Below are 23,669 nucleotides of genomic sequence, written 5' to 3' on the forward strand. Positions count from 1 at the left end.
GATTTTGATGTAATAATAGTGGTGAAAAGTTGGTTAATCCCGGAAGATATTTTTAAAATCCAAGGATGGCAATCGTTTCGTAAGGATTGTTCGTTGGGTTGTTCGGTGGATAGGAGAGGTGGAGCTAGCCAGGGACGATTGTGGTGCTAGCCAGGGACGATTTAAAGGTTAGGTTTAAGAAAGATCGGGGAATGACAGACAGCATAATGGAATGTATGTCTTTAGGCGTGGATACAGTCGCTGGAGAAATAGAGATGGTGGTGGTGTATAGAAGGCCGGGAGGAAGAATAGATAAGGGAATATGGAGAAAGTTATTTGGAAATGTTAATAGCCATGATAGAATTATGTTCTTAGGGGACTTTAACGTCAAGAGTAAAACATGGAATTGTGAGTGTAATGATGTGGCAGGTGAAATGTTAGAGGAAGTGTTGGAGGAAATGAATCTAGCAGTAATTAATTTTGACACCTTGTCCAGGATCGGCAGGGTAGGTCAAAGGTCTACAAATATTGACCTGTTTATAGCACCGGGAGATATTTAAATGAAAATGACGGTATCTGAATCAGGGGAAACTATGGGGTCTGACCACCAGGTTCTGTCATTGAGGATAGGAGAAGTGCCTGATCGGGTTCCAGAGGCAAAGGGTACCAGGAAATTTAAAATGGAGAAATTGGATCAAGCTAAATTTCTGAAATGGTTGCTAGAGAAGGAAGTGTGGGTAACTGATGTTGCGAGAAGTGGCATTGGGGTAGAACAGAAATGTATACAAATAACTAGTATGCTGCAGGAAGGGATAGTGGAGTGTATGGTAGATGGGAGGAAGGGAAAAAAGAACAGATTAGAGAAAAAAGGGATTCAAAGGGAAATTATGTACAAGAGGGGTAAAAGAAATGTGTGGTGGGATGGGGAGTGTGAAAGATTAAAGGGAGAGAGGAAGAAAGCTGTGAATAATATGCTAAAGAAGCCATGTTTAGAAAATTGGAATAGAATGTTAGAGGCAAGGAAGGAAATGGATAGGGTAATTAAAGAAAAGAAAAGAGAGTCATGGGATAAATTTGTAGAGGGAATTAACAATAGGGTAAGTGTAGGTACACTTTGGAAAAGAGTCAAAGCAATAATGAAGGGAACGAGAAGAAAAATGAAAGTGTTTTGAGTAAAGAAGAAAAAATTAGGTTAGAAAGGGAAGAGGCGGAAAAGATTGTTGGGTTATGTGGGGTGAGTGGAAATGAAGAAGTGATGGGAACGATAGAGGATAGTTTAAGGGTGGAGAGGGAAGTAGATTGGGCAAATAGAGATAGGAATGGCGACAGGTATGATAGTGAATTTGATATAGATGAATTGGAAAGAGTACTGAGATTGCTTAAGAATAAATCTGCACCAGGAGAGGACGGTATAGACTTCTCAGTTATTAAAAAATTGACGAAGGGATGGAAAGAAGGGTTAATTAAATTATATAACGAGGTTTGGGTTAAGGGGGAGGTGCCGGCGATGTGGAAAAAAACAAGGGTAAGACTGATCCCGAAACCAAAGAAAAAAGCTTTAAGACCTATTTCATTATTAAATTGTTTAGGAAAGGTTATGAAGAGAATGGTTAATGAGAGAGTAAGGTTATGGGCAGAGTCGGAGGAAAAGCTGGACAGGAACCAGAATGGTTTTAGGAAGAGGAGGGCTACGATAGATAATATCAATATACTTATGTGTAATATAAGGGAAGGACTTGATAAAGGAAAGGAAACGGTGGCTGCTTTCATAGATGTTAAGGCTGCCTATGATTCGGTAAATCATGATGTAATGGTAAGAATATTAAGAGACATGGGGTGTCCAGAAAGGATGCGTGTGTATGTTAATAAGTGGTTACAAGAGAGGAGAGATAGTAATAATGCAAAGTGAGGCGGAAGGTAGGGTATTTACTTTGAAAAGAGGCTTACCTCAGGGATCTGTATTAAGTCCTTTACTATATAATCTGTACACCACAGGAATAGTGGAAGGGATTAGAGAACTAGGTGCAAAGATATTACAATATGCAGACGACATAGTAGTTTATGTGATATATGAAAATAGAAAGGAAGGTTTGAAGAAATTGGAGGAAGCAGTGAGGAGATTGTGTAGTAATTTGGGAAAGCGAGGGTTGAAAATTGCAGAAGAGAAGACACAAGTAGTTACATTTATAGGTAATAAGAGGGGTGTTAGTTGCAGGAAGGAAGATATCATGATTAATGGAGTGTCGGTGAAGGAGTGTGAATGCGCAAAATTTCTAGGAATAATTCTTGATAGGAAAATGTTGTTTAGGGAACACACTGAGTATGTAATAGAAAGACTGAAGAAAAGACTGAATATGCTAAGATGTATTTGAGGTGTAAGGAAAGGGGCTTGCCCCTCTGTGATGCTAAAGATCTTTAAAGCGCTTATGAGGTCTGTGATAAAGTATGGAGGAAATTTGTACCTGACTTATAAAAAAAATAGGGATAGGATACAAAAGTTGCATAATGCTGGGATTAGGGCTGCGTTAGGCTACAGAATATCAACTCCAATAAATGTTATGGAGGTTGAGGCAGGAATAATGAGATTGGATATGCGAATAGAAATGTTAACGGAAAGATACACTACTCAAAAAAATTAAGGGAACAAAAAAATTGCTTAAAATTTTAGGTCATTTTCAGATTGCTGTATCTCCGTTGGTATTAATCACAGAAGAATTCCAAAATAGTCATTTTGAAGCTTCAGGCCTCTAGTTTTCGGCGCTTAGTCTCAAGAGTATTTTGCGCCTATTTTCATTAACAAAATATGCAAAAAATCACGATGAAAAAATTAAAAAATTTTTTTTCTTTTTTGTACGGTTTGCACTGACGCAGATAAATTTTTTTGAATAATGCCATTTATAGGGCGCTATTCTTTGTTTCTTCCCCTATAATTTGCATGTCCAGGAAGTCGATTTCGACGTTTGGTTACTAAGTTATGAGCTACCAAAGCAAAAATGACGCTTTTTCCTTTGATAGTCATTATTTCATGAACCCAGCATCGAACAAAAATTCTGAATACGGTTCCAGAAAGCAGAGAGTATACCCTTTAAGATGGCTATCTCAGTTTTTCACTAAATGTTTTCTTTTTATGCTTAATATTGATGTAAAAAAACGTCAAAAAACGGTGTTTTTTCCTCAAATTACAAAAGTTACAATATCTTTGTAAATAAGTATTGTAATGATTACGCCTATGTTTTTTTTTTAAGCTCATATTGCCCACTAAATGTATGCGAAGTTTCAAATCGCTCCGATTCGTTGTTCCCTATGACCCAATGGATCAAACTTTGACATTTGAACGAAAAGAGGTAAGGAAACGTCATTACTGTTCCGATACGCGACTAGTGCGCTTGATGGATAAAAATGTTTGTGCCTTTACATTTACCGGTACTATTGCGGAATTTTTAAAGAATGCTTTGATTTGAGAAGATCGGGTTACGCTTTCTCTTGTGTGTGAAAGTTAGTGTGTATGTGTGCCGTGTATATGCAGGTATGAATGTGTGCGCGCGCATTTTAAATTAACAAATTTAAAATTTACTTAAAAATTTTTGCTTACGGAATAAAAATTTCATAAAATTTTTTATTCGATTATGGCTCGACGTCATTTGAGTGAGGCGGAAGTTGCTCGTCTCGTAACCCTCGTCGAGGGGGGCTATCGTTACCGCGAAATCGGGAACATGATGGGTATAAGTCTGTCGGTCGTTTGTCGAACTTATGCACGATACCAACAGACTGGCAGATACGGCCGACGTCCAGGTCAAGGTCGGGCACGTATCACTACCCCAAGAGATGATAGGGCAATAGTAAGACACGTAAGAGTTGAACCCTTTGCCCATGCGGATGCTATTGCCCTGCGATTTCGAAACCGCCGCCATCAACAATCTCAGCGCACCATTTCAGGTCAAACTGTTCGAAATCGTTTGAGGCAGGTTGGATTACGAGCGAGACAACCTGTTCGCGTACCAATGCTTACGCCTAGACATTGCTGCAATCGTTTAACGTATGCACGTCAGCACGTCAATTGGCGGACACGCCAATGGAACAATGTGTTGTTCACAGACGAATCGAGATTTTGCCTCCACGGAAACGATCGGCGTCCTCAAGTTTGGCGTTATCGCGGAGAGCGAAATCGTCAGAGAAACACTGTTCCTGTAGCAGCGTATAATGGTGGTTCGGTAATGGTTTGGGCAGGTATTTCGCGGTTTAACCGGACGCAATTGGTAATCGTACGTGGTAGGTTGAATGCTAGCCGGTATATCAATGAAATTTTACGTCCACATGTCCTACCTTTTCGTCAACGAATTGGAAACCGATTTCGATTAGTCCAAGATAATGCTCGGCCACATACAGCGAACATTACAAGACGGTTCCTGTCGCAACACCGAATTAATACGCTACCACATCCAGCAATGAGCCCAGATCTAAATCCAATTGAACACGTTTGGGATATAATGGGACGTCGATTGCGAACGGAGTATCCGCATTTAAGGAATTTACGTGCGCTGGAAAATGCGCTCCTTCGAATTTGGGACCAAATTCCACAAACCATGATACGGCGATGCGTTAATATGCGTGAACGATTGCAGGATGTGATTAACAACCGTGGTGGTAATACTGGATATCAAATTTACAAGTACTGGAGAAAACAAAATTCGCTCGACGACCTGTGGGTACGAGCGCCGCATATAGCGACATCCATATCATGACATTTGGGTATGAGCGTTCTGTTTAGTGACGGTACTTCGGCGGACGGTGCTGCCGTAGCGAAAGAGTTAAGCTCATAGTGTCCACAAAATGTAGGTGAAGTTTCAAATGGCACCGATTCCTTGTTCCCTATGAATCGATGGATCAAACTTTGAAATTTGAACGAAAAGAGCTAAAGAAACGTCATTACTGCTCCAATCCACGATTAATCCGTTGGTTAGGGAAAAAGTTTGTGTCTCTACATTTACTGGTACTATCGCAGAATTTTTAAAAAATTCTTTTGTCTGAGAGGATTGGATATACGCTTCCTTTTGTGTTGTGTGAGTCCGTGTGTATGTGTGCTGTGTATATGCACGTATACGAATGTGGGCGCGTGCACGTATGAGCACCTGCAGCAATGTCTTGCGCGCGTGGGTGTAATTTTCTTATCTTAATAAAAATTCGAGGACTTTAAAATTTAATACCTAGTATTACGACCACGGTTGTTAATCACATCCTGCAATCGTTCACGCATATTAACGCATCGCCGTATCATGGTTTGTGGAATTTGGTCCCAAATTCGAAGGAGCGCATTTTCCAGCGCACGTAAATTCCTTAAATGCGGATACTCCGTTCGCAATCGACGTCCCATTATATCCCAAACGTGTTCAATTGGATTTAGATCTGGGCTCATTGCTGGATGTGGTAGCGTATTAATTCGGTGTTGCGACAGGAACCGTCTTGTAATGTTCGCTGTATGTGGCCGAGCATTATCTTGGACTAATCGAAATCGGTTTCCAATTCGTTGACGAAAAGGTAGGACATGTGGACGTAAAATTTCATTGATATACCGGCTAGCATTCAACCTACCACGTACGATTACCAATTGCGTCCGGTTAAACCGCGAAATACCTGCCCAAACCATTACCGAACCACCATTATACGCTGCTACAGGAACAGTGTTTCTCTGACGATTTCGCTCTCCGCGATAACGCCAAACTTGAGGACGCCGATCGTTTCCGTGGAGGCAAAATCTCGATTCGTCTGTGAACAACACATTGTTCCATTGGCGTGTCCGCCAATTGACGTGCTGACGTGCATACGTTAAACGATTGCAGCAATGTCTAGGCGTAAGCATTGGTACGCGAACAGGTTGTCTCGCTCGTAATCCAACCTGCCTCAAACGATTTCGAACAGTTTGACCTGAAATGGTGCGCTGAGATTGTTGATGGCGGCGGTTTCGAAATCGCAGGGCAATAGCATCCGCATGGGCAAAGGGTTCAACTCTTACGTGTCTTACTATTGCCCTATCATCTCTTGGGGTAGTGATACGTGCCCGACCTTGACCTGGACGTCGGCCGTATCTGCCAGTCTGTTGGTATCGTGCATAAGTTCGACAAACGACCGACAGACTTATACCCATCATGTTCCCGATTTCGCGGTAACGATAGCCCCCCTCGACGAGGGTTACGAGACGAGCAACTTCCGCCTCACTCAAATGACGTCGAGCCATAATCGAATAAAAAATTTTATAAAATTTTTATTCCGTAAGCAAGAATTTTTAAGTAAATTTTAAATTCACCAATTTAAAATTTTCCAATTTACCAAATTAAATTTAAAATTTACCAATTTAAAATTTTCCAATTTACCAAATTAAATTTAAAATTTAAAATTTACCAATTAAAAATTTTTCAAATTTACCAAAATTTTTTAAATTTAGCAATTTAAAATTTTTCCTGCCGAGAAAACAAAATGCCTTAGGAAAAATGAGAAGTATGTGTCGATTTAATGTGGGTTCAATTAGCAATACGTGAACGTACGACGTATCGTTAATGAGTTCGCTATTGCCAATGAATGCGCAGGGACCTGAACGTGAAATGTAAGCGTCGTATGCACAGGCGCGCATATTTAACGGCGCACAGTTAGCTGCGCATACTTGGATGCGCGCGCATACTTAGATGCGCGCGCATGCTGCACTGCGCGCTCACATTTGACTGCACGGGCCCACGTTCATACCGGCACATACGCGGTACACACACATGGAAGAAAAAGCGTAATCCGGTCTTCTCAAATCAAAGCATTCTTTAAAAATTCCGCAATAGTACCGGTAAATGTAAAGGCACAAACATTTTTATCCATCAAGCGCACTAGTCGCGTATCGGAACAGTAATGACGTTTCCTTACCTCTTTTCGTTCAAATGTCAAAGTTTGATCCATTGGGTCATAGGGAACAACGAATCGGAGCGATTTGAAACTTCGCATACATTTAGTGAGCAATATGAGCTTAAAAAAAAAACATAGGCGTAATCATTACAATACTTATTTACAAAGATATCGTAACTTTTGTAATTTGAGGAAAAAACACCGTTTTTTGACGTTTTTTTACATCAATATTAAGCATAAAAAGAAAACATTTAGTGAAAAACTGAGATAGCCATCTTAAAGGGTATACTCTCTGCTTTCTGGAACCGTATTCAGAATTTTTGTTCGATGCTGGGTTCATGAAATAATGACTATCAAAGGAAAAAGCGTCATTTTTGCTTTGGTAGCTCATAACTTAGTAACCAAACGTCGAAATCGACTTCCTGGACATGCAAATTATAGGGGAAGAAACAAAGAATAGCGTCCTATAAATGGCATTATTCAAAAAAATTTATCTGCGTCAGTGCAAACCGTACAAAAAAGAAAAAAAATTTTTTAATTTTTTCATCGTGATTTTTTGCATATTTTGTTAATGAAAATAGGCGCAAAATACTCTTGAGACAAAGCGCCGAAAACTAGAGGCCTGAAGCTTCAAAATGACTGTTCTAGAATTCTTCTGTGATTAATACCAACGGAGATACAGCAATCTGAAAATGACCTAAAATTTTAAGGAATTTTTTTGTTCCCTTAATTTTTTTGAGTAGTGTATGTGGTGAAAAAGTATTACAGAATGGATAAGGAAGTGTGTAAAGCAATAGAAGGAATGGTTAGATATAGAGATATAGGGGAGAGTAGTGGGGATAATGAAATCTTGGCGTTGGCATGGAGGAACACCATAGAGATAAGGGATAAAGTTGAGAAGAGATATGTGTATGAGAGAAGTGAATTGTGTAATGTTAAAGTAGAAAATTGGGTAGAGGTAGAGAAAGGAGTAGCACTGCAGTGAGGAAATGTCCCAATTAACACGGTGCTAGACGAAATCAAAAGAAAATGGATCAGAGAAGGAGAAAGATCAGTAGAAGTTTATACGGATGGATCGAGGATGAAGAATAGAGAATTAGGAGGGGCAGCGGTGGTTATCAAGAGAGGCAATGAGGAATGGGAAGAGCATGGTTTTGCAGTGATGAAGGAGTGTTCCATTTTTACGGTGGAGGCGTGGGCTGTTTGGAAGGCATTGGAGTTATTGGAACAAGATGTTAGAGAGAATGCAGTGATTTTTAGTATGCGCCCCACGCTGAACTTTCCGTTCAGGCCAGGCAAGCCGCTTAGTAGAGTAATGTTTAGCCAGGTATTTGTTAAACTAATTCCTAGAAAAATAAATTTATTGCTTTTGTGTATTATGCATCTTAAAATGTATATCCTTCCCTTGATGATTATGATTTTTGCATTATTTTAATCATAGTAAAGTATATGCCAAATCAAAAAAACACAAGTCTAAAGCGTGGGGCGTATGCGCCCCACGCGGCCTGAACGGAAAGTCTTGAAAAAACGGTCCGGCACGGAACGTGTTAATTTCATTAACTTCTAGAGATGGGTCCATCCTCCTAATTCTAATTCCCTCCTTTGGTTCTAACTTTATTATCTTTGCCTTATTGCCAATTTTCTCTCTTATAAAATCAATCCATTCTTCAATACATTCCTCCTCCTCTATTTCCGTCACAATCCCACCTCCTCTGGCCATCCTCATTGATTTGACCACAAATTTCTTTGGCGTACCTACTTCCCTCTTAAAATTCCCAATGTCCTTGATACCCTCACTCTCTGTGTATTTAATAAAAACGGCTCTACCCTTATTTCTCTTAATGTTCTGCTTCGACTCTCTCTCCCTCACTCCAGCAGCCAACCCTCCTCCTACATCCTTTGCAGTACCACGCTTCATATCTCCCTCCTTATTCCGCTTCCGAATATTTACCTCCTTTCCTACCCTACTCTTATCATAGCGGCTATATACCACTTTGCCACACTCTTTTACAACCTCACTCCAGGTTTTATCTATATTCCTACCCAACAGGTCACCCTCCGTTTGTGTACAGATTGATCTAACCTCCTTCCTTATTTCCTTATTACTAAAAGTAACAGTCCTCCTCTCCTCCTTGGAGATGTTCGTCATAAATGTCCTAGAGCTTCCCTCTATACCAATCCAATCTTCCCTCCTACTTCCCATTTCCTGAAAATCACTAATAACTAACGGTTTCCCAGATACAGGAGTCCTCATCCTCTTTAACAAGGTGTCACCTATAGGGGTATAATTTCTCTCTTCCCTTTGTACTGTGCAGTTCTTACTGATGTGGTTCCCCCCCGCCCACAGGAATAACAAACTCCCTTCTCCAATTTACAGGCCCAAGCTAAGTGTGTTTTAGATCCGCATTTGTAGCATCGTCTGTTATCTGAATATTCGGTGATCTTACACAAGGTCCAGCCTATCCTAATCCTCCCTTTCTGGAGGAGATCATCTACAACTTCTACTGGAAATTCCACGCACGCATTTTTGCTACCTCTGAGGGATTTTCTATAAAAGATTACTCTAAAATCGGAAAGTTTATGCTGTATACTGAATGTTTCTTTAAGATCTTCTTCTTGTAAATCTAGGTCTATGCCCGTAAACATCAATTTCTTTCTTTTCCCTACCACTAATTCCGCTTCGTACCCAGCCCCAATTATCCTATCCTTAAGATCCCTGAGATTATTATTATTATTTGGTCCGAACCATCGCCAAGTTTGGGTTCCTTGACCCGGGTGCAGAGCAATCGCCTCTCGGCATCTCTTCTGCACCCGGCGTTGGATGGCCGGTGGGGGGACAGGTTAGGCCAGGCTAGGCCCCTCTACCTTTCTCAACCGGGCTTGGGACCGGCTATGGCGGTTGCCCCCTAGAGGGGTACGCACATCCGTGGGAACGCGGAAGGCCCCTCCCTCTAGGGGGAGTTAGGTTTGGCTTTCGCTTCAGCTGAAACCATACAACAATAAAAAAAATTGCCTAAAGAAGCGCAGGTTCCCATATAAAGGGAGCGCAAACCAGACCCTATCTTCTATGAGCTTAATAAATCAGTGTGTATATGAGGTCTAAATATCTCAAAAAACTATATAACTGTAATTAATTATACTTTATATAAGCCCATTTACACCGGAAATAAAGTACCTACAAATAGTGTCCAAAACAGTATATATATTCCTATAAGCCTAGTCTCTCCTAACTCGCCCTATTATAGGGCCAGCTGTCATCCTACATTTCTACAATAGTTGTTATATGTGGCGAAAGAAAATGAACTAAAATATTTCATGTAAATTTGTAAAGTCATTTAGCAATGAGTAAAGTAACGTACCTGTGCCCTCATGACTGATTATCAGCCAATGTTGTAAGTGTAAAGATACAAGGATACAGCATAACGAGCCGAAGCCCATTATTCTTGCTATAAGGCCATCAAATACTAATTATTGAGTGCGAAGAATCAATTCTTCATATATATCCAAAAGATCAGTCGTGCTAAATAATACCCAAAGAGAACCGATAGTATAATCCTATACTAAGGTAACCTCTTTCAATGAAACCAAGTAAAAGAAGGTGGTATTAGTAGCGCTATTGTAGAAAACTCATATGAATAAACCACACAACAAAAATTGGTAGAAAAATCTAGGCATCACGCAAAGACACCTAATAAACACCCTACTATTGGTCCCATATATAATCAAAAACACTAGCACAACAGTTCGTGTCCCTTGTTATTCAAGCATCCTATAGCAATCAAAGCAGGATTTCCTATTACTCCAAAATAGGGAGTATCACAAACAAGCAAGCGGCCAGAACCATCCCATACAAAATAACAAACAAGACTCTGCTCCGCCACTAATTTCCAATAGTATCCATAATAACGTCACCCTATCAGTACAACAGTAGGCAACGTGTCACTTACAACAGTTAGCGAACCGTAACAAGCGAGCACTTTATATGGATATTACCTATTGCACAGCTCAATTGCATAAATAAAAATCTGTAATCATCATGGGCACTGGTATAATCCACAGGGTTAAAACACGTCACATCACACACACTATTATCAGCTGCATACTTTTTTCACATTATATAAACCTCTATAATACTGGAACTAGGCAGGCTCTAATGACATCATAGTTTGCCCTGTGTTATAATGAAAACCCTTATTAAAAGTATGGAAAGAGAAGAGAAAAATAAATAAACAAGTTCCCTATAAAAGGGAATAAATTAAATAACCAAAGACAAACAATAATCGGTAGCCAACAGTAGTATAACTTATTCCTTTTTCTAAATAAGTGTATGCCAAACTCAATACAAGAGAGGATACCGATTAAGCTCCTTCATATCCAAGCACTAATAAGAGTAAAGTCCAATTCTTTCATAGCATATCTCAGTTGCGTATATGTATCTTATAGTATTAAAATTCACACAGAAAACTCTCTTCAAGTCTTTTCTCACACTTCTAGCAGTCTAATAATGCTCCATATTAACCAGCACCAAAGAGTCGATGCTGCCAGCGTCCACAAAGTTATCTTTAAACACATAACCAGTCATTTGAATAAATAGAATTAAGATTACAGATCTATCACTGTCCATATTCACCTCAGAACAAGTTCGATCGTACGTCAGGAAAAGCATATCCACAATCTAAAATTAAAATCAGCCAATTCACGAATAACCTTAGAATAAGAAATATATATATGAATATACAGTATACATGTGTGGGTATACAAAAATACGCCTTTAAAAAGGCTGACATGGTTAAAAAGCAAAGAGAAAGCCTCACCTGTCACTTCATCTAACAATTTTCAAGATCTTTAACCGGACTAAGATGGCGGCGATTGAGTGAGGTGTGCGAGTGTCGATGCGAGGGTTGTTTTTTATATTATTTTGCGGTTTATTTGAGTTTGCGGGGATAAGCTGAGGTGTATAGGAGGTGTGGAACTGGATAAGTATTTGTAAAAATAAAGGAGGAGGAGAAGAGGACGAATAGACGAGTAATTGTTGTATAAAAACAAAGGTTTCCCCTGGTTGGCCATTAACCGGGGGAAAAGCAGAAGTGCTGGAGAAGGTGAGGGGGGAGGAGTTGAGAGGAGGGTGAGGAGCAGAGAGAGAAGAAAGAAATGTATGGAGAGAGAAAGAATGAACAGCAGTGAACGAGAAAGCGAGGAGGAAAATAGAGGAGAGACAAACAAGGAGGAAAGTAGGGCGAAGAGGGAGGAAATAGGAACAGGAGGTGAAAAGGAGGAAATAGAGGAACTGAGAGAGAACTGGGCTCTGGAATATTTAGCAGAGGATGAAGACGCGGTAATACGTGCGTCGAGGAAGAAAAGGGAGGAGGATATTAAGGAAAAGAAGACAGAGGAAAGGCTAGAAAGGAGAATGGAGACGGAGGAGTGTAGAAAGAGGAGTAGAGATGGGGACATGGAAGAAGAACAGCAAGAGGAGTTAAGGGGAAAGGAGAAGAAGAGGGCCAAAGAGATACAGAGAAGTGAAGTTGGCGTAGGCACGAGTACGGCAGCCAATGAGAATAACGGACAAGAGGGGAACGAGAAGTCGACGGAGAGTAGGTTGGCAACAATGGAGACGGGAGTGACGGTGGCGCCCGAGAAGGGGAAACGGTGGCGTGGCGAAGCGAATAGAGACGTTAAAGAGGTCGGCCATTGTGGAAAAGTACGTGGTGAGTGTTGGACGGAAGAAGAAGAGACAGAAGTTGTGTTGAAAGAGAGAGCGAAGGACAAAGAAAGGTGCAAGGACGCAAAAGGTAGCAGTAGTTTGAATTATGATAAAGTTAGGGGAGTAAGTGTATTAAGAAAAGACTGGGTGACGAGTAAGAGTAATGGGACGATCGAGGGAGAGGTAACAAAGGAGAAAGAGAATGGCGTGGGCCCTAGCCACGTGGCGGGAAAAACAGCAAAGGAAATCGAGGAAAAAGAACAGGGAGAGGGGAACGGAGGAGGTAGAGTTTGGGAAGTAAGCCTATATGATGAGAGCGTGGATCGCGAGGAATATATTGTATGTGTAATTTTAAGGAACAAAGGGCAACAAACTGGCAGGGGAAGGGGGTATACAGGACCGACAAAAAGGAACAACCTTATTAAAATATACAGACTAATACAGGGGGAGGGAGTAAAAATACATACTATCCGTATGATTAATTTCAGCAAAGCAGAAGTGTCGACAAAAAGAAGAGGAGAAGCTAATAAGATATTGAAGAAGTACGGCAGAGGTGAAGGAAACGTGAAGGCATTTCTTCCACGCAGAATGGCGTTCAGGAGAGGGATTATTCATGAGTGGGAGGATTCCGTTGAGGAACTGAGAGAGGAGGCGATGCCGGACCAAGGGGAGTATGTTTTGGAAAGAATGAAAAAAAGGAGGGTGATAGATGGAAAAGTAGTATATGTTCCGTTGAGAACAATAATGATCACATTCAGAGGAGGAGTGTTGCCGACGAGGTTGCTTATAGGGCAAGGACATATTGGGATTAGAATTGAGCCGTACATAGAACAGGTGAAACAATGCTTTAAGTGTTTCAAATATGGACATTATCAGGCACAATGCAAGGAGGAGAGAAGAAAATGCTTGGTGTGTGGTGAGTGTTATCATGGAGACTGCGAACGTAAGCCGAGATGTATTAATTGCGGTGGAGAGCACGGATCTCTCGCAAGAAGATGCTGGGTATGGCAGAGGGAAGCGGCCATCAGAAAGGTGATGGCGTACAGAAATGTCGAGTTTGAAACGGCAAAAGAAATTGTAGCGAGATCAACGGGAGATATAGAGTGGGGTAGAACGGGAGGCGTTGAAGAATTCGTAGGAAGCAATGGGGAATTTCCAGCGTTAGTGGCGAAAGGAAAAAGAGAGACGTGGGAGAAAATGGAAGTCCCCATTCAGAGAGAATTAGAATTAATAAAGACATTGAGACAGGAGAGAAGAGGAGGGAGAAGAGAAGATGGGAGGCAAGAAGGATTGAAGAAGGTGACTTTTAGTGAAGTGGCGAAAAGAGGAACGGGAAGTGGAGAAGAAGAGGAGCAGAAGGAAGAGGATTGGGGACAAAGGGAGCTAGGAGCGGTAGGGGAAGAGGACAGAAGGGCAAATGTAGGAGGGGAAGAAAAAGGGAAGGAAGAAAGTGGAGAAGGTGAGTGGAGACAAGTACGAAGGGGACTGAAGCCGGCGTGCTATAAAGATAGTGTGGAGGGAGTGGTGATGGGAAATCGGTTCATTTGTCTCGAGTGTAAGGAGAAGACGGAGAGGAAAAAGAAGGAAGGAGTAATTGAGATATTGGAGAGGATACCGCTCCCCAGATACATGGTGGGAGAAGAGCCAGAGGGAGACTGTGAGTACGAGAGGTTGGAAATGGCGTTAAACAGAGATGAGATGGAGAGAGAGAGGAGAAGGATTAGGAGAGAGAAGCAGGCGAACAGGGAATGGATTGTGCAGCTGGAGAAAAGGAAGGAGGAAGAAATCCTAGAAGATGTGATAAAGATGCTGAAGGAGAAGAATCTAGAAGGAAAGCTCGAACAGATAATGAGAGCAGGAAAGTACAGGGCAAGGAGAACGGTCCATCCGGATCCAGAGGAAGACTGGAACGAGGTGTATACGCCTCCCTTTGAACTAAATTTTGATCAGAGAACAAAGGAACGGGTACAGAGGAAGATAGAGAGGGAGAGGGAGGAAACAAGGAAGAGGAAAGAAGAGGAGGAAAGGGAGAAGAGCCTTTTAATGATTGATTGGAAGGAGGTGAGGGAAAGTTGTAGGAAAACAGAGGAAAAGAAGGAGGATGACAAGACGAAGGAAAGAGAGAGAGGGGAAGAAGAGGAGCAACGAATGGAGGGAAGGAAAATTGAGAGGCGAGGTGGAAACGAAACAGGGGAGACTGCACGAGAGAATAAGGAGGAAATGAGGAGGAGGACAGAAGAGGAGGAGAAGAGCAGTGGAAAGGATCATTTAAGCGAACATGCGGCTTAGTATAGAAACGGGGAAAAAGTGTAGGGAAGTGGCGAGGGAACAGGAGTGTGTTGATAAGAGCGTAAGAGTGATAGGAAAAAGAACAGTATTAGAATTTAAGACTAAAGGGATTAAAGTAGGGGGGAAGGGGGAAAAAAAACAATAAGATAGGAAAAAAAAAATGTTGAAAGAAAAAATGAAAAATGAAAAAAAAAAAATGTATAGGCTAAAGGTGAAATTAGAATGTAAGGGCATTAGGTATAAGATAGATAAAATCAATTGTGAGTACTTTTCAGTTTATGGGTTTGAGGATAGGGGTAGCAAAATAGTTAATCAAGATGAAGACGTTTTATATGTGTTATTTTTGTTACGCTACATTTGTATTTTTGGTTTCTATAATCGAGTAAGATCCAAGGAGACGAGATGGACTCTGTATGCGTGGATAATTTTAGTGATAAATTGTATATTATTTTTACACGTTTATATAGTGGATGTTATTGAGAAATATCAGTATTATGAAAGTATGTGGAGAAAGGAGGAGCGTGGAGAGAGGAAGGATGTTTGGATGGAGAGTGAAAGATGGATGGAGAATCTGCACTCGGTTAGAGGGAAGGTTTGTAGAGGGGAGGAGAAAATAAGAAAAACACATTGGGGAAATGAAGGGAGGAATCTGGAACGCTAGAAGCATTAGGAATAAGAGAGAGGAGATCAGGAGGGTTTTTGAGGATTTTGACTTGTTAGCAGTAACGGAGACGTGGCTGAGGGCGGAGGATATTATTAAAATACCAGGATGGCATATGATTAGGAAAGATGGAGAGGAGGATAATAGAGGGGGGGGGGGGGGGGGGGGCTATGCATAATGGTGAAGGACAATATTAAAGTAAGGAAGACGGGGGTGTACTTGGAGAATGACAATAAATGGGAGAACATGTATGTAGAGGTGGAGACGGAGAAGGGAGGCTTAGAAATAGTTTTGGTATATAGGAGACCGGGAATAGGAGTGAACAGGGAGGACTGTAGAAGACTATTGAGGAATGGAAGGAGAGATGTAAAGAGGATATTTGTGGGGGATTTTAATGCGAAAAGCAGAAGTTGGAATTGCGAGAATGGAGATATAGTTGGAGAAATGTTGGAGGAGGTATTGGACGAAGAGGAGATGGTGGTGGTTAATTTTGGGACTTTGTCGAGAATAGGTAGGCCGGACCAGGTGGCTTCAAATCTGGATTTGATAATAGCGCCGGCAGACATAGCGCTGGATATACAAGCAAGAGAGACGGGGGAGACATTGGGATCTGACCACCAAGTAATTGAGTTTAGATTAGATGAGGAGTTAGGAATAGTGGAGGAAAGAATGAGTAATAGGAGGTATAGGGTGGAAAAGATAGACAAGGTAGAGTTCCTGAAATGGATGATTAGGAGTGAAGAAGAAGTGCTGGGGATTGTAAGATCGGATAGGAAAACGGAGGTAAAGTGTGAGGAAATGGTCAGGATGCTGGGTGAGGGAATAGAGAGATGCTACAGGAAAGAGGGAGGGAGTAAAGGTGCTGGGGGAGTGAGAGTTGGAACGGGGTCTAATAGGGTAAATAACAGGAAGAAGAGAGTGAAGAGACAGCCGTGGTGGGATAACGAATGTGAGGAACTGAAAGAAGAAAGGAGAAAGGCGACTAAGGAAATGGGTAGGAGACCGTCGGAGGAGAACTGGAATAAATTAATAGAGGTAAGAGGAAGAATGAAGAATACGATTAAAAAGAAAAAAAGGGAGGCGTGGGAGGAGTTTATCAGTGGTATCAGGCACAAAGGAAACATAGGAGAAATGTGGAAGAAGATAAGAAGCTTAACGAAAGGGGTGATGACAGAGGAGCAATGTAACATGGGAATGTGGGAAGTACAAAAGATGGAAGAGGAAGAGGTAAGAAAACTAGTGGAATCTGAGTATTGTCGTAGGTGCGAGGAGAGAGAAGAGGATGGAGGGGAGATGACAGGAGAAGAGAGGAATGAGGAGAATACCAGGACAACGAATGAGACAGAGGAAGAAGAAGGAGAAGAAGAGGAGGAGAGATGGATTACAAGAGACTTGGAAATGGAGGAGTTGGAATGGGCGCTGAGAAATGTGAAGGGGAAGTCAGCGCCGGGAGAAGATGGAATAGGATATGATGTATTGAAATGGTGCACGGGAGGATGGAAGGAAGCAATTCTGAGTATGTATAATGAGGTTTGGAGGGGGAGGGCAGTACCGGCAAGTTGGAAAAAAGCAATAGTGAAGTTTATACCAAAGCCACAGAAGAGGGCTTTACGTCCTATATCATTGATGAATTGTATAGGTAAACTAATGGAAAAAATGGTAAATGAGAGGTTAAGAATTTGGGCGGAGGAGGAAAAGAAAATGGATAATAATCAGAATGGTTTTAGGAAGGGTAGATCAACGATGGACAATATCAGTATACTGGTAAATGGAATCAGGGAAAGCTGGGGAAAGGGAAAGAAAGTGGTGGCAGCGTTTGTTGACGTAAAGGCAGCGTACGATAACGTGAGACATGAAGAGATGACAAGAAGATTGAGGGAGCTGAACTGCCCAGGGAGAATAAGAAAGTATATTGGGGAATGGCTTGAGAAGAGGAAAATAGTGATAAGAACGCTGGGTGGAGGAGCAATGGAGATGGAGTTGTTAAAAGGGCTACCGCAAGGATCGGTGCTTAGCCCGCTGTTATATAACTTGTATACGGTTGGAATTGTGGGGGGGCTGAGAGAAAGAGGAGTAAGAATTCTACAATACGCGGATGATATTGCGATATTTGTGGAATGCGAGGGTAAGAGAGAGGGAAAGGAGAAGATGGAGGAAGCTTTAGTGAGACTAAAGAGGAACTTAGAGGAAATAGGGATGACCATTGCGGCAGAAAAGACGCAAATAGTGAGATTCAACGGGAAGAAAAGTCGAGGTAGGATGGGAAGAGAGGAATTTTTTGTGGAAGGGGAAAGGATAGAGAAGGTAGAAGTGGCAAAATTCCTAGGAATGTGGATAGATGGGGGGTTAGAGTTTAGAAAACATGCAGATTACGTAGTTACAAAGTTAAGAAAGAGGATGAATATATTGAAGTGTATGGGAGGTATAAGAAAGGGGGTAGGGCCGGACACGATGCTAAAAGCTTTCTGTGCCTTAATAAGATCTGTGATTGAATATGGAGCTCAATTTTATATGAACAATAGGAAGAATAGAGAGAAAGTACAAAAGATACATAATGCGGGAATAAGAATAGCGATGGGGTACAGGATGTCGACCCCAATTAATGTCATGGAAACGGAGGCGGGTATAATGGATTTAAAGGCGAGACTAGAGACATTGTCAGAGTGGTACATTGCAAGGAAGTATTGGATGAATGACACAGAAGTACTAGGGGCAATCGAGAATAGGATAAGGAATGATAGGGTAGAAGAGATAGAGGAGGGAAGAGACATGGTGGTAGATGCGTGGAGAAGATTTGAGGGAGTTAGAGTAGGAATGAGCAGAAGAGTTAGAGGGGAGTACGAGGGGGAATGGAGAGGATATAGAATGGAGAAGTGTTTGGAGATGGAGACCGGTAAGGTGTTTGAGAGGGGAGGAATAAATGAAATAGACTTGTTAGGGGAAATAAAGTTGAAGATGTTTGGAGGGTTAGAGAATGTAATTGAAATATATACTGACGGATCGAGGATGGAAGTTAGGAAAAAGGGGGGAGGAGCGATAGTGGTAAGGAGGGGAAGAGATGAGTGGGAGGAGGAAATGTTTACTGCACCAGGGCAATGTTCGGTTTATACAATTGAAATGACGGCAATAGGAAGGGCGATAGAGAGGGCGAATGAGAGATATGAAAGGGAAAATGTAATAGTGTTGTCGGACTCCCTAAGCACTATAGTCAAGCTGGCAAAAGATGAAAGAGGACAGGATGAGGGGGACGTGGTGGATATGATCCGGAACAATATTAAGAGAAGAAATGCAGAAGTAGAAAAAAGAGGGGGGAGAGTAGGGAAATTAGCAGTAGCATGGATCCCAGCACATAAGGGTATAGAGGGGAATGAAAGAGCTGATAAGGTGGCGAAGGAAGCAACGAGGGGAGATCCAGATTATTGGGTGAAGTTCACGTTGAAGGATTTTAGAAGGATAGTCAGAGAGAAGGGTTGGGAGAGGTCAAGAGAAAGACAATTGAGACAGGGGGAGTTTAAGGGAAGAAAGTACTTCGAGTCTAAATGGAATAATGTGGGGAAGGACTTCCCATGGTTCAGGGGTTTGGGAGATTTGAGAAGAGATACGGTGCGTAGCCTTAACAGAATTAGAGCGAATCATTATAATTTAAGATGGTCGCTATTTAGGAAATTTATGGTAGATGATCCGTACTGCGAAGTATGTGATAGAGTGGAAGATGTGGAACATCTTTTATGGGAGTGTGAGAAATATAGAGAGGAAAGAAGGGAAATGATTGGGAGAATGAGAGGATGCGGGATTGTGGAAGGTTGTGACTTTTATGAAACCAAAGAATGGGGAGAACCGAAACCTTTGAGACTGATGGGGGCTTTCATTAAAAAATGTGGAGTGAAATTATGACAAATGTTATATCAGGGACGATATGCAATGTATGAAGTGCAAATAGTGTACAGAAACGGAGATATATATATGTGTATATATATGTATTTGCTCAGTACATATTGTATGGGTGTTGTTGAGAAGATTCCGAAATATTTTATACAGAGGTATTATATTTTATATGCGAGATATGTAGTTTGTAAGTTTTGTATACACGATGTAGTAAGTAAAAGATGCAGGAGATGGAGTGATAAAGAACGGGAAAGAGAATGCGAAGGGGTGACCGAGTGCAGATTGAATGGTTTGAATGAGAGCGGGAATGAAATGTTAGGGGAAACAGACTGGTGGAGGCGCTACGAGAAGACTGAGTTAATGTAAGATTAATGTAAGGGCGCAATGAGCCAGTTTGTGGCCAAAAAGCGCCATCTTCAAACATGAAGAAAATAAAAACCTAAACCTACACCTAAGATCTTTAACCATGAATCATTTCGGGAGACCGATTCACGCTAGAGCGAGCACGACCGTACATCAGAAACGATAAATCAGCCAATCAGAATTACGCCCGGCACATTCACATCGCCTGGCCATTTCATCCGACAGAGTTCATGTCCCTCAGCCATGAACCATACCCCCGGAACAGTTCACATCAAGGCAAGTTCAATCCGAACTACAGATCAACCAATCGGAATTGCGCTCGGCCCATTCACGACTGGCCCTGGAGAGTCCAACTAGTAATTACAGCTACCTTCATGCCTATGTCCTTATGGGCTGACATAAATACTCGCATGTTACATGTGAGCTATCAAACCATATAGTAATAGAACAATTCACCTAAATTATCCTAACTAAAATAGGGTAACCTAATTGGAGAATTTACTCATCTTGTGTCATCTAGTGCAATAGTCAAAGTCTAAAACCGTATGATATGGGATATAGAACCCCTTCAAATCCAGTCCTAGCTAATGTCAACCTAAAAGTCCAAAATATTTTCGAGCCACTATCCCCAGTAACTGCCAAGCAATTCCCCCTTAAAACTTTGCAATTATGTCGTAGTAGACACATAACCAAATAATAGTTGCAAATCTATCACTGTCCATATTCAAGTCAGAACAAATTCGTTCGTACGTCAGGAAAAGCATATCAACAGTCTAGAATTACAACCAACCCATTCACGGATAACCTGTCACTTCATCTAACAATTCTCAAGATCTTTAACCATGAATCATTTCAGAAGACCGATTCACGTTAGAACGAGCTCGATCGTACATCAGATACGATAAATCAGCCAATCAGAATTACGCCCGGCACATTCACATAGCCTGACCATTTCATCCAACAGAGTTCATGTCCCTCAGCTATGAACCATAACACAAAACCAGTTCACATAAAGGCAAGTTCAGTCCGGACTACAGATTAGCCAATCAGAATTGCGCTCGGCCCATTCACGACCTAACTAAAATAGGATAACCTAATTGGAAAGTTCACTCCTCCTGTGTAATCTAGAACAGAATTCACAGTCTAAATAGGATATAGAAACCCCTTCATATCCAGTCACAGCCAGTGTCAACCCGGAAGTCCAAAGTACCCTCGAGCCATTATCCCCAGTGACTGCCAAGCAACTCCCCCCTTGAAACTTTGCAATTATAACGTAATAAAACCAAATCAGGCTTGAGGTTACAGTAAATCATGATATGTTACCTACTCACAAGCCCCACCATTAATACATAGAACTGAGAAACTGCCCTAGTTATCCAGTGACTCAAAAATCCGTAGATATAAATAAACCCTACCTTATCCTATGTATGGAAGAAAAGAGATCCGCCTGGCCGGCAAAAACCACCAGATATTATGAGACTACAATGAATATTAATGATTCCATCCTTATCATCGACCGACTAGGGTGGGGTTACAACCCGCCGGTCAGATAGGCGATATATGCTGCTCCTATGATAAGTCCTTGAATCTTATGGTCTAACACAGCCGTGTAAGTAAAAATACCAGCATATCTTCGCCGATACTCTAATAACAGGACAGGGATCTACTATTATCCAGTGTGATAGTAGAGATCCCTACCTTATCAACTGTCACAGAATATGAACTAGAGCAAGCAAGGATTTAATATCTCTTTAAATAAGGTAAAAAAGGTAAAGTCCCAAAATTATTCAAGCGGTTTTAAATGCCGTTTGGAAATAAACACATAGACAAATCCTTAAAGAGTTGCCTGTTAAAGCCTCTTGCTGCCCCCGATTCACGTAAGTGTATACTATCTATCCTATGCTAATGTACCTCTAGAAGCATCAAAAACTAACAAAGTAGGAAACTGACCTAAATATCATAAACACCACAATTAATACAAAGAACTGAGAAACAGCCCAATTGTCCATTGATTCTAGAAGCCATGGATATAACTAAACCCTACCTTATCCTAAGTAAGGAAGAAAAGAAATCCGCCTAGCCGGCAGGAACCACCGGATACTATAAGACTACGATGAGTATAATGGTTCCATCCTTATCAACGCCCGACTAGGAAGGGTTTCAACCCACCGGTCAAATAAGTGATATACACTACTCTTATGATAAATCCTGTATTCTTGTAATCTAATATAGCCGTGTAAGTAAAAATACCAGCATATCTCCATCGACATTCTAGTAACAGTACAGGGATCTACCATTATCAAGTATGATAGTAGAGATCCCTACCTTATCGACTGTCGCAAAGTATGAACTAGAACAAGCAAGAATTTAATATCTCTTTAAATAAGGTAGAAAAAGGCAACGCCCCGAGATTATTCAAATGATTATAAGAGCCGTTTGGAAATAAACACATGGACAAATTCTTAAAGAGTTGCCTGTTAAAGCCTCTTGCTGTCCTCAATTCTCGTATGTATATACTACCTATCATCCCTAAGTAAATCTAGGTCTATGCCCGTAAACATCAATTTCTTTCTTTTTCCTACCACTAATTCCGCTTCGTACCCAGCCCCAATTATCCTATCCTTAAGATCCCTGAGATGATCCGTCCTACTTACATAAAAAAGAACATCCTTCCCTCCCCTTGTCTGTCTTATCCAATCAATCATGACATTTCCAATAATTATTTTATCCTTGATATCCCTTAGGGTCTGCTGATAGTCCTCTCCCTCCTTACACCTAACCTTGATAAAGCCGCCTCTATCCCTCTCACTATCCCTATCTCTATCTCTAATATTTTCATTTTCACTACCATGTTTACTCCCTCATAACCCTTGTTCGATACTCATGTTTCCCTTGGTCCCTTTTTTATCCCAAAAGGAGAATAAATCCTATATACCTTTGCCAACCTGTCTAGATCTTCTCTTTTGTAAGTGTTTACTCTGTTCATTTGGAGAACTGTCACTGTCCATTGTCTTCGTGTCTCCCCTTTCTGCCCTTTTCCTTTTCCTTACCAACTGAAAGTCCTCACCCTCTTTGTCGGCCATGTTATTAGTCCGTTAGAATAGTATCTTACGCATCTGTCATACACTTAAATACCCAAGCATCACAATCATACTTAAAAGAAGAAACAGATATCAAACTCCGCTCATACCACTACTCACATACTAACTATTAGATAATACACTACTTCTAGTTTAATAATAGCATTTATATTAACAACGTACCAAAATTTCAATTTATCAATTTACTAGAATAGTCAAAACTCAGCATTACATGTAAAGACCCCTCTTTATTAGAGTAAGATATCTAACGAGGCAAAAGAAGATAAAAGCAGCATAAGGATTATCGGTATGCTCCTTCTAATAAACTGCACAATGTTGCTAGTAAAAAATATCCATTACTGAACTTTAGATATTGTTTCAAGAAGAAGTCGTAGTGGAAATCAAGAGAGACTCTTCAATTTTATTCATTTTTCATTTTACACACAGGTTAGAATATGTATTAATGTTCTAGTTAATCTATGCTATGCATAATTCCTGATATTAATTCCCCACGTGTGCTTTTTAATTAATAACCTAATACATAGGTAAAAATCTACATAACTGTCATCGCCTCATTATGCTTCTCCTTTGTAATAAACCTACTGTAAACTTAAAGTTGGAATAAAGCCTAATAGCTGTTTTTAGTTAATAACCAACAGGTAAACAAGTAAACAATAGTATTCTATTCTATTCTATTATGTATAGAAACCAAGAAAGGAGAAACTCCTTACCTGAAAACTTTTCAATTCTATCTGAGTAACACCAATACTGTTGCATTATATTTAACCTATGGTATCTGGAAATTATTGACCATTAAAATCTACCT

General features: G+C 40.9%; 3 protein-coding genes across 3 annotated transcripts in view; 2 read left to right on the top strand and 1 right to left on the bottom strand.

The window, feature by feature from the left end:
- LOC143265368 (uncharacterized) overlaps positions 1 to 23,669 on the top strand; it is a 253,696-nt gene that overhangs the window by 64,987 nt on the left and 165,040 nt on the right. The gene's annotated exons all lie outside the window — the stretch shown is intronic.
- LOC143263897 (uncharacterized) overlaps positions 1 to 23,669 on the bottom strand; it is a 62,749-nt gene that overhangs the window by 37,976 nt on the left and 1,104 nt on the right. The window lies entirely within an intron of this gene.
- On the top strand, positions 15,693 to 19,409 carry LOC143265397 (uncharacterized). Its single transcript, XM_076537224.1, has one exon. The coding sequence runs from the start codon at positions 15,693 to 15,695 to the stop codon at positions 19,407 to 19,409; it is 3,717 nt and encodes a 1,238-aa protein (XP_076393339.1).

The sequence above is a fragment of the Megachile rotundata genome, chromosome 11 (genome assembly GCF_050947335.1).
Source record: "Megachile rotundata isolate GNS110a chromosome 11, iyMegRotu1, whole genome shotgun sequence".
NCBI lineage: Eukaryota > Metazoa > Arthropoda > Insecta > Hymenoptera > Megachilidae > Megachile > Megachile rotundata.

What these genes read in the sequence shown, in the direction of transcription:
- LOC143265397 (XM_076537224.1), top strand. Translation starts at nt 15,693, where the DNA reads ATGGTGAAGGACAATATTAAAGTAAGGAAGACGGGGGTGTACTTGGAG.